An 11,972-nucleotide genomic window follows, 5' to 3' on the forward strand; every position below is an offset into this window, starting at 1 on the left:
ATGTAGATGCACGCCCAAATAAACCTATACTCAGTGGGACAACTCTATTATAAAACAACTCCTAATATATATATATATATATATAGGGGAAGGAGTTGGCTACAAAGCCTTGTTTTCCTACAAAGTGTAGGAAGCCTCCTACATGTGACATGTGGCAATCCTAGGTTTTCATAAAAAGGGTATTAGGGTAATTTCATTATTTTATTTTAATTATGTATTTTATTATAACATAACTAACTAACCAATTTTTATGGAAACTGAATATCTTATTATATTATCAACGTCGGTTTCACCATATATCATTCAACCCAGCGATTCATGCGTATATCCATATTCTCGGTCACAACAACTTCTACTGATCAGTATTATGGCGTCAAATGCTATTGTTGATTGCGGTGATGGTAATGTTTTTTTTTTTTTGATTCTGCAAGTCTCTAAAAGTCGAAGTTCTCTTGTTGATTTGTTTTACCAACTTTAGATTTTACATAACAATCAATTTGTTGTTCGAGTTCTTGTCATAGTGTTTTACCAGTAAACAGGCTCATACCATTGTGTTTTAATATTTAGAGTTGTTTTAATTATTATTGTTAATGTATTTGTCATTGAGTATGGGGGATGATTTTTGTTGACATCATGTTGTTACTATTTGTTGTTCGATTCTTGTCATAGTGTTTTACCAGTAAACAGGCTCATACCATTGTGTTTTAATATTAGTCAGTGTAACATGTTGTGTTTTATTGGTTGTAATACATTCAAATTCAGAATGTTCTTCATGGGCATGTTTTAGACAATTATCTCATGTAGTTTACCATTATGGCATGTTTGTTATGTATACGTTGTGTTTTTGTAGGTGTTCCCTTAGATGTTCATATATGTGTTTTATGTGTTTTAATATGTTTTTTTTTGCCTGATACACATGTGCGTTTTACGATGTGTTTTACACCCAGTTTTACGAGGTAAATATTGTTTTCTGAGTTTTACATGTGTGTATATGTCCAACGTGTGTTTTTAATTTATCATGGTGTAGTGTATTTTTGTTATTTTGACTGTGGTATTTTGTTTTTATTAATTCTCGTGTGTTATACTACCTGCCAAGTGTTGTTTTTTTATCCATGTGTTTTACTTACTTTTTGTGTGTTTGTTATTTAATTTTCTACCTTTTTTTTGTTTTTATATTTTTGTTTTTTTGTCAGACGGCCCCAGTTATCAACCACGTGGCGTAGAACATGTTTCCCCGAGTTCGGGAAAAAAGACATACACTCCAAACTCACCACCCTCGATGACTCCAGTCGTTGGCATGGTTTTTGACACGGTAGATGCTGCCTACAATTTCTACAAAGCATATGCACAGGCGGGTGGCTGGACTGTAAGGAAGGGAACGGAGCATTCAAATCATGGTGTTACAGTAAATAAGTATTTTGTATGCTCAAAAGAGGGCCATAAAGTTTTTAAACCTGTTGACACTTTATCCGATCAGCCTCCTAATAGATGGGTACGTAGGGTACCATCAAAGAGGACTGGTTGCCAAGCGGAGTTTCGAATAAAGTTGAACGATGATAAGAAGTATGTGTTATACTACTTTACAGAGGCGCACAACCACGCTTTCGTGCATGAAGAAGATCTCCACTTTCTCAGGGAAAATAGAAGCCTCACCCGTTCGCACGAGGATATGATAAAGAAGATGTCCAACTTGAATATTGGACCGGTTCGAGCATTCAACAGCATGAAGGAGCTGTGTGGTGGTTTTGATAATGTCGGGGCGACCAAATGTGACTTCAAAAATTTTAAAAAAGAACTCAATGTGTTTATTGGTGAGTTTGATGCCGAGATGCTTGTCAAGCGGCTAACTAGGAAAAAAGAGTTTTTACCTAATTTTACGTGTGAATACCAAACTACTGAGGAAGGTGTTTTGAAGTGTCTGTTCTGGGCTGATGAGGACATGAAAAGAAATTTTTATATGTTCGGTGATGTTGTGTCCTTTGATGCCACGTACAAGCGAAACAAGTAAGTACAAGATTAATATATTTCTGTCCCATTGTGTTTTAGCTTATATATTTAGTAGCTTTACCCGTCAAATGTGTGTCTTAGCTTTTTTTTTTTTGTTTCGTGTTTTATTAGGTATAACATGATGTTCGTCCCTTTCACTGGGATTGACAATCACAATCGGAATGTCACACTTGGTGCTTCTATTATTGGTTCCGAAACAGCTGAGACATATAGTTGGCTACTTAATGTGTTTAAGGACGCATTTGGATATGCACCACGAGTAATTGTTACTGACCAAGACCCTGCGATGAAGAGGGCTATTGAGGATGTTTGGCCTGATTCAAGGCATCGGTTATGCATGTGGCATATCATGGATAAACTTACCACAAAGGTGTTGTATTTTCTGTTTAAGGCTTCTTTATTTATGGTTATGTTTATGTGATGTGTTTTGAGGTTTTAGTTTGTTTTATTTTTTGACGATACTGATACTTGCACAGGTTGGACCAACTATTTGCGCAAACACCGATTTCAGGAAAAGGTTGTCTGCAATTGTCTGGACGGATTCTTTATTGCCTGAAGCCTTTGAGACCGAATGGGCGGCTGTATTAAATGAGTTTAACTTATCCGACCACGAATGGCTCATATATATATATGGGCTTCGTCAGTCATGGATCCCAGCGTATTATCGTGAAGAAGAAATGTCGGGTCTTATGCGCACGTCTTCCCGATCCGAAAGCGAGAACCATTTCTTTGGTAAGATATGCAATCCCATGTGTACTTTGGTGGAGTTTCTCAGCCACTTTGACACGGCTGTTGAGGCCCAAAGGCACGAGCACCGTAAGAACGACCATGATACCCGTTATACTTCGCCCGATATATGGAATCCTGATTTTGTTCTTGAGAAACAAGCATCCGAGACATATACCAGAACGATTTTTTTTGATGTTCAATTGGAAATTCAACACGGTATTCACCGGTGTGCTAGCGTCAGATTAGAGCATATTGCTGATTTTATCAAGTTTTATGTCAAGGATCTAGATCAGCCAACAACTGCATTTTATGAGGTAACATTGTGTTTTTCTTAAATTAATTTTTTATCAGGTAACACATAGTTGCTTTTAATGTGTTATATTCATGTTTAGGTCATGATACGTGAGGAGGACGTTACAGTTAAATGCAGCTGTAACAGGTTTGAGCAGTTTGGGCTATTGTGCAGTCATGTTTTTTGTGTTTTGAGGATTCTAGATGTAAGGGAGTTTCCTAGACAATATATTTTGAGGCGGTGGACTCGCGAAGCATTTCCAAATAGTTCACCCGGGTCCATCCTTACTGATGGGGGCGATCCAGATCGGAGCGTTGAGGTCAACCAGTGCATTCGTGAGATTAGTAATGTAACCGAGTATGTTATAAATAAGTTGGTATCCAAGTTTGACGAGATGTGTAATTTTCGTGACCACATCAAGCAGTTTATGTCAGTTGCTGATGACGCTCAGTTTGACGCCCCTCCTAAGTCAAGACGTAATAGGTTTGCCGAACTACTTGGTGTTGCTCCTACGGAAACGGCGACTATTCGTGTTCCTATTGGTACTAGGTTTAAGGGCTGTGGATCACATAAACGCATGAAATCTAAAAAGGAGCAAGCTATAAGTCAAGCTGGGAAGAAACGTAGGCGATGTTCAAATGTTAGAAATTTGGTCACAATAATCGCACATGCGGAAAATATAATGTGAAAGAAAAGGATGCAAGCACTTCAAAGAAGGCTGATGTTGGTGCTGAAGACGCAGAAGATACTGATGGAGATGCTGGAACTAGCTCAGATGATGGGGATGATGTGTTTTACACATCAGAAACAGCTGAAGATGCAGATGACGAACAGATGCTGGAGTAGTCGAGTTTTTTTATATAAGAATTTTCTTTTTTTCTGAACATATGTGTTTTGGTTTTTCGTTGTGGGGTTTTTACTTCTTTATGCTTGGTGATTTGTCTGTTTGAACGTTTTGTCATTTTTGTGCGTTTTGATTGATAATAGTAACGTTGTCTGGGTTTTTAATTATGAACACGTATTTTGGTTTTCGGTTTGTTTGTCTGTTAGAGTTGATAGCATTTTGCGAGTTTTGTATTTTTTGGTTCTGGACTTTTTTTTGTTAAATCGTTAATGAGAAAGAAATTTACATACTTACCAACATGTTAGCTGAACAAAATAGTCGCGTTAGGTTGGAAATCAATAAGTTATTATGCTATCAAAACTGTGGTTTTAATGGCTTGGCGGAATGTGTTATACTGTTTTTTTTACAATCTAAGTATCACCCTTTATGCCTCTCAATCCACAAAAAAAATTACTTTTTTTTTAAGATCTGGATGTCTTTCATTGTATCCAAGCTGTTATATACGGACTTTAAATTTGTTGTTATTTTTTTCGGTTATGTGTTTTATGCTTAGGATACACGTTTTTCTGATGTTTTTACAAACTATATAATCAACCATGTATTTTTTCTAATCCAGTTTTCCACCATAAGATTATGTAACTGGTTAGAGATGCAACACGGCAGTCAAAAGACGTATATCGAATGTGTTTTACAAAATCAAGCCAACCCATCATATCAAAACAAAATAAGGCTGCGTTTTATATCTATCAGACATAACCCATCAAACCAAAACAAAATAAGTTTACGTATTAACTACCAAGACAACCCATCAAACAAAAACTAAAGTACGATGATATATGTTTAACAAGATAAAGTCTAAAACACCCACGTCATGTCACTTGTCCGAATACCTAGTTACTATCCAACCTTGCCAGGATAGTATCATACGCAACCGCATCAAGCCTCTTCCGTTGGTCTTCAGTCAACTTCTTGTACCTTGCTACATCAGCTTCAACAAACGGCCTAACTTGGTTTACATCACTAAGTATTATTTTCGCGACATATTTATACCTAAGTTCATCAAGCTCTTTGCGCTGTTTGTACGAAATTTCACCGGCATTATTACATTCCTTTGACAAACCACATTCCCATTTCTTCAAACTTGTTCCTTTGTACGTTTCCATGTGGCGCATCAGGAAGACGCCACAATCAATTACATTCCGGGTTGTACGCCAAGGCATCTCTAATCTAATTGGTACTGTCTCTCGGAGTATATTGGCCGCTGGGTGTGAAGCAGACTCCAGGTAAGATGAAAATGCGTCCCTCTGCGTTCGATACAAACATTAAACCCCAGTATATAATAGCGATAAGGAATTTGCATTTGCACATTGTGTTTTATAATAATCTAAAGTGTTTTAGCTTAATGTGACGTGTTTTGATGAGTTGTGAAAGCTGCTTACCAGTTTCTCCGGCCATTTTTGGTATTTTGCTTCAAAGGACACATTTGTTGCGCTGTTGTCCAGCACCTCTATTTTGTAATCCTTTAGATTGAAACACACACAGTAGAAATGTTTCTCCTGGATCACCGGAATAAACACGAGAGTTACTTGTTTAATGTTCTTCACATCCGCTGATTGGATGACCGACTCCATGTTACCAGCGAAGATTATTGCCCTTTCTCCTTCAGTCAATTTATAATCATTTTCATTCTGTTTTAGTCAGGTTGAAAAAAATCCAGTGTTAGACAGGAAAAAAATACATGTCCGGAAAGAATAATGCCAATATGTCCATACTTACCAACATGTTAACCGAACAAAATAGACGCGATAGGCTGCCCTTTTGTTTGAACCTTTCTTCATAATTGAGAACAGCTGACCATGCACTTATCGCGCTAACATGTATGCAAATACCCGGAAACAACGACTCCACCGGGGATCTCATTACAGCTATACCCTTTTCAGTTTTAAACACAACATCCCTACAATTAAACAAGGCTGACATAAGTTTCATATTATCCTTGGGTTTCAGACTGTTCGCATCATCATTTCAAACCATAAACAGAACTTATTAGTGTACGTCTACTGTTTTATACAAACTGCATATACATTGTGTCTTAAACTGGTAATAAAAAAAATCCAGTGTTAGACAAACTGCTTATATAATCATTTTCAAACTGTTTCAGACAAACTGTTTCATTCTATATAAGCAGTTTGATCAAATGTTTTTAATCAAACTTGTTATAAACCGTATTTTCTAAACAGTTTACTGTGTTATACACAGACCAAACTAACAGCTTTTAAAACTTGTTATAAACCGTATTTAAATTTTTCGACAACAAACAGATATAGAATACAAATTTTACATACCACATACTTCCCCAAGCCGAAAACATATAAGCGCTCGCCGATGCTTCAGCTGCTTCAAGTCTACTTGTTATAGCAACCACCCTTTTTACATACGGAGACCTAAGTGCTGGTGGCAATTCTATAGTTCTTTGCGGCCTCACCATCCTTTTCCCCATGTCAAGTTGTTTAACAACTTGGTCCCTCTTGCATGCAAATTCGTATTCAGCAGCCGTTTTCTGAGATAGAGGTGTGATGTCGAGTGGCTCATTTTGAAATATCTTAACTAATTGATCGTTAGGTGTGTTATCACGCTCAATACTATCCATGTGTTCATTGGCTGCTGCTACCATTGTAGGTGTCCATTGCGATAGATCCGTTGTAGACACGCCCCCGTCTGATTTGCATTTGGCTGCTGATAAAACGATAGGAGTTTGCGGTTCAGAACTTGTGGTGGTTGACCGCGCATGTTTTATCAAAATATCATCCCATTGTTTTTGCTTTTCTTTTATTCGGTCACTGTCTGGGAATAACACAAATCCCTCAGCCAACGTTTCGTTTATTCTTTTAACGCATTCTTCGTATTGGTTAAAAAACACATCCAACATACCCGCATGTACCTGCACGTTTCAGACTACAATAGTCAGCTAAAGTGTTTTTTAGATGAAAAGGTTAATAAACAAATATAAATTTGTACACCTCATCATCGTGGGTATCTTGTTGCGTAGATTCATATACGCATTCCACACGGATCCTAAGATCGCCATCTTCGTCGACGTACAACCCATAATCATCCCTCTCGTTTTGTGTTTGCCCATACTCCCCCGAGTTGAAGTAATACTGTGCGATGTCGTCCACATTTATCGCACCAGTTGGTTCAGCTTTTTTTTCAACAGAAGATGTGTTTTTCCCATCTAACACAATCTTATCAGCGTCTACTACCTGAACATCCTCTACATTTATCGCACCAGATTTCTCGGGCTCCGCAACCGATGGTTCAGCTCTTTTTTCAACAGCAACTGTGTTTTTCCCATCTAACATAATCTTATCAGAATCTGTGTTTTTCTTTTTCGGGTCACCAGCCTCTTTTTTTTTCGCTCCATCGATCGACTTCTGTGTTTTAGCAAGTATTACTTGTGGTTTTTTTGCTTTAACATCATCGGTACGTTTTTTTACATTTCCAACTGCCCTTTTAGTTGGAACTTGTGTTTTATCTTCACATCGCGTGACATCCGTTTGAACATTTTGTTCCCCTTTCCCTCCATCATCATCCTTTTTCACAAAAGGATATTTCTGTGGCGGGTTTAATCCTTTCTCGTTTTCAAGCATTTGTTGGAACCTAACTTTGTCCAATTTGATACTTAGTCCATCTATATCGTCTTGTTCAATATCTCCAATATGACAAATCGTCCTTTCTTCATCTGGGTGGGTTGTAATTTGGTCATTCACTAAAGCCGCCCGCAAAAGGACAGAAACGACGTTAAATGTGTTTTAACATTGTATTCAACAACACATTATCTGGATCATTCAATATAGCCACCTACATTTGTTTTATTGACATCATTAGTTAGTATCTAACTTTCGTTTTAAAGAACATACCACTAGTAAAGGCAGTGGCCCGAAGAAGTTGTCCTTTGGCTCCCATCCATCAACATTTCTATTCAAACATCTGATCATGTACTCACACCAGTTATAGCTCTTAATGTCAACTCCACGATGCATCGATGGAAGAAACCTCAGATTAACAGATGAATTGTGTGTTGTTTCGCCCAGAATTGTGTTATAGAATATCAAGAAGTTTAACACGAAAATTCTGTCATGTGAGTTTTGTGTTTCCAGGTAAGTTTTTAAAAGGATTGGTGTCATTCTTTTAGGAGCCTGTATGAACTGGTTCTTCCACTCAGCAACTACTTCACTAAAGTCTGCCCTTGCTCGTTCCACCTCCTCAACCTGTTTAACACCACGTGGTACACCGAAAATCTCGTGAACTAACTCTTCGGTGATATGTATCTGGTGGCTTCCAGCATTCAAGACACATGTTTTAGGATCATAGTTTTTTACCAGCCACCACCCCAAACTTGATGGCACTGATCGCATCTGAAATCCAAGAATACTTCCAAATCCAATTTGATTAACCGTGTTTCTTTGGTTTTGGTTGAAAGACTCAACCACAGTCACCATGTGTTTCAAAGCTGTCCTTAGCAATAGTTTCCCGTCGACGATCGGCAAGTACGGTTTGGTTGTTCTCATTGGTTGCCGTGTTTTTGTTGGATTCCTGCGTGCGACTTGCGATTTACTGAACTGGCCATGCTGTTTAGTATCTGTCTTCGCCTTTTTAGGTGGCGGGTCTACAAAATCATCATCAGAGTCTTCTTGATCATTTTGTATTATACGCGCTACAGTACATTCCAACATGTAAACCTTAAGTTAGAATCCTAAAAAACAACACATATCTTCTTAAACCATTGACTTAGTCTAACTTACCTTTTTGCACCAGTTGAAGATTCCGAACAGCAGCAGCATTCTTTAAGCTTGTTTCATCACAGGCTACAACAAACGAAAAGTAGATATGATGGAACGGTATAACAAATAACACATATGGGAATTAAACTATCTGTCATCGAAACATTATGATTGTGGTATTTTTGTTAACGAAAAGTACATGTGTCTAACTTACCTTTTTGCACCAGTTGAAGATTCCGAACAGCAGCAGCATTCTTTAAGCTTGTTTCATCACAGCCTACAACAAACGAAAAGTAGATATGATGGAACGGTATAACAAATAACACATATGGGAATTAAACTATCTGTCATCGAAACTTACTTTTCGTCACATGTTTTATAATAGGCTCAACTGCTCGTATTGGATTCTTAGAATCACACTCTTTCGGCACATCAGCTGAATCTACATTAACATAAATGGAATTTTTTTAATAAATTATGAAATTCCAATTTAGCCCACCCAAAACACATTTACCTTCATTCACTAAACGCTGAGCAGTATCTGGCTCATCCAATATAATGGGGTCATCAAAAGTGTTATTGTTGTTCTTATTGGAGATCCTTTTTTTGAGGATTCGTTCACTCTTCCTTTCTGAAATACATATGTTTTTTATTTTTTCATAACGAGATCAAACTTAAAATGAATAAACACATTCTCTAAGTCACACGAGTAAAACACTCAAAATGTGTTTTGCTTGTTGATGTATTGTGTGTTTTAACTTTCATAATGTTTGTGCGCTACCATTTCCCACATTAACACTGGTAAAACACACAATCAACCACATTGGCAACATAAAACACTACAAATGGTAACACACAAACAATATGGATGGTAAAACACTGGTAAAACACACAATCAACCACATTGGCAAAATAAAACACTACAAATGGTAAGACACAAACAATATGATGGTAAAACACTGGTAAAACACACAATCCAAAATCAAACAACCTTTGAACAATATGGATGGTAAAACACGCAATACATCATCAAGAAGAACACCCCATTTCCCACATTAACACTGGTAAGACACACAATAAAAAAACTTTGGCAAAATCAAACAACCTTAAAACACTCTTAACTAAAAATCAACAAGAAAAACACCCATTCCCCACATTAACACATGTAAAACACACTTATCACCAGGAACATTTGAAAAGACACATCAACACTTGCCAATCGATCAGAATTTTAAAACCCTAGATTACAAATGAAGTTATAAAACACACCTCTGGGTTTAATCTGCTTCTTAACAACTTTCGCCGCCTCCACAGGAGTGCTCATCTTCTCCATTGGGATTGTATTCTTGAATCGTTTGCCTGTAACACAAAACACACACCGATGAACAACCACCACATGCACAACAAAATACGGAACTTAAAACCCTATTACGTTTGTATTTTTTTCCGAATCTCTTATCATAATCCATGGATCCTATCTAATTTTGGTTGTGATTGATTTTCCGGAAGTTCGTTTAGAGAGAGAGGGAAAGAACGCGTGAAATGAGGGATAGTTATATGATTTGACGGTTTTTTGACTGATTTAAAACAGGTTCAATTACCAAACTACCCCTATTATATTAAAACCATCTAATTTTGAAACACAGTTATTACGAAATTGCCATCAAGTTGATCTCAGCCATTAAACACATTGATCTGATGGTGGAGATCGCTTCCTACACTTTGTAGGAAAAACACACTTTGTACCAGAACCCCACCCATATATATAGGGTGGGGATCAAGAGTGAATATTGTTAATTTTGTGAACAAAAACGAACAGATCCTAGCCGTTGGATGAGGAGACCATGATCTTAGGTTTTAAAGGATTTTTTTAATTAATAAAAACCTAAAACCTGATTTAAAATAACTGCTCAAGGGCAATATCATAATTGTTTGTTCTTAAAAATTATGTTCAGTTACCATAAAAAATAACCACCCCATCATGTTGAGTTCGTAATTAATTTTTAATTCATCATGGAAAAAAAAACCGCCTCCATATTTTCAAGAAACACACATGTGTATTTAAGTTGGACAAACTGAATTGTACATATATATATATATAGGTGATACAATATATTGCTTTGTACAGTTAAGTGTAGTGTGCTGGGTAAAACGAACCGATGAGAGGTGTATTTGTTCAAACTTCATCATGAAACATGAAACATTGTGATATGTTGTGTATTTCTGTCGATTTTAAAATGGTGTAATTTGTGAACCTAAGATTGTAATAATACACATGTGGAAGTGACAAAGTACACATGTGTACTACAGTTGGGCAAACTGAGATATACATATATATATATGTGTAACAATAGATTGATATGTTTTTCATAGTATTTTTTATTAGTTTCTCATATAATATGGAAGAAGACAATGAAAGGCAATTGAAAATAAAGATTACCGTGGTTTTTTTTTTTTTTTTTTTTTTTTTTTTTTTTTTTTTGGGAAAAGATGAATTCAAATTTTAGAATGCAAGATTGTAGGGGAAGTTATATATATTTGGTAACTACCCTTAGTTATTCAAAATGAAATTTCTATTAAATTTAAGAATTAATAAATAATTCTTAAATGTCTAATGACAATCATACCCTTATAAATATTAAACTAGATTAATAGCCAAGATGTGTTCGTTTTGTTCACAAATAGGGTAAGGTTCACAAATGAACCTAACCCTATATATATATATATATACATATATATATATATATATATATATATATATATACATATATATATATATATATACATATATATATATACATATATATATATATATATGATTATGTTCAAACGTGAACAGGAAATCAAGGGTCCATATCTGTTCACGCAGTTAACTCTTATGAGGTTGTTCACGCTGGAACCCTACCCTATATATATATATATATATATATATATATATATATATAATGTAAGTATCTATAGAAAACCCACTTTAATTTAGAAAACCCGGGAAACTCAAAGCTCCCGATGTTTTTTTCTTTTGAAAAAATTTACACATGTTATATACATGTTTTTAAGGGGTTTGGGCAAAAAAAAATCAAAAAAGCGCCGAGTAGATATTTTTTAAAAAAATAAACAAGTTTTGGTGTAACACATGTTACAAATATGTCAGATGAATGTAACATGTGTTACATCAAAACTTGTTTATTTTTTTAAAAATTATCTAGTCGGCGCTTTTTTGATTTTTTTTTGCCCAAAACCCTTAAAAACATGCATATAACATGTGTAAATTTTTTCAAAACAAAAAAACATCGGGAGCTTTGAGTTTCCCAGGTTT

The 11,972-nt window shown here is 36.0% G+C and overlaps 1 protein-coding gene across 1 annotated transcript; it reads left to right on the forward strand.

The window, feature by feature from the left end:
- The first annotated feature begins 367 nt into the window (after positions 1-367).
- On the forward strand, positions 368-3,874 carry LOC110888871 (protein FAR1-RELATED SEQUENCE 5-like). The gene is made up of 6 exons (XM_022136370.1): positions 368-401; positions 1,194-2,004; positions 2,119-2,377; positions 2,484-3,050; positions 3,129-3,651; positions 3,720-3,874. The coding sequence occupies exons 1-6, from the start codon at positions 368-370 to the stop codon at positions 3,872-3,874; spliced, it is 2,349 nt and encodes a 782-aa protein (XP_021992062.1).
- Positions 3,875-11,972: the final 8,098 nt, after the last annotated feature.

The sequence above is a fragment of the Helianthus annuus genome, chromosome 11 (genome assembly GCF_002127325.2).
Source record: "Helianthus annuus cultivar XRQ/B chromosome 11, HanXRQr2.0-SUNRISE, whole genome shotgun sequence".
Lineage (NCBI taxonomy): Eukaryota > Viridiplantae > Streptophyta > Magnoliopsida > Asterales > Asteraceae > Helianthus > Helianthus annuus.

Coding starts and splice junctions, on each gene's coding strand:
- LOC110888871 (XM_022136370.1), top strand. CDS start 368: ATGGCGTCAAATGCTATTGTTGATTGCGGTGATG. Junction 2,005..2,118: donor GCCACGTACAAGCGAAACAA/GTAAGTACAAGA, acceptor GTGTTTTATTAG/GTATAACATGATGTTCGTCC. Junction 2,378..2,483: donor TGGATAAACTTACCACAAAG/GTGTTGTATTTT, acceptor ATACTTGCACAG/GTTGGACCAACTATTTGCGC.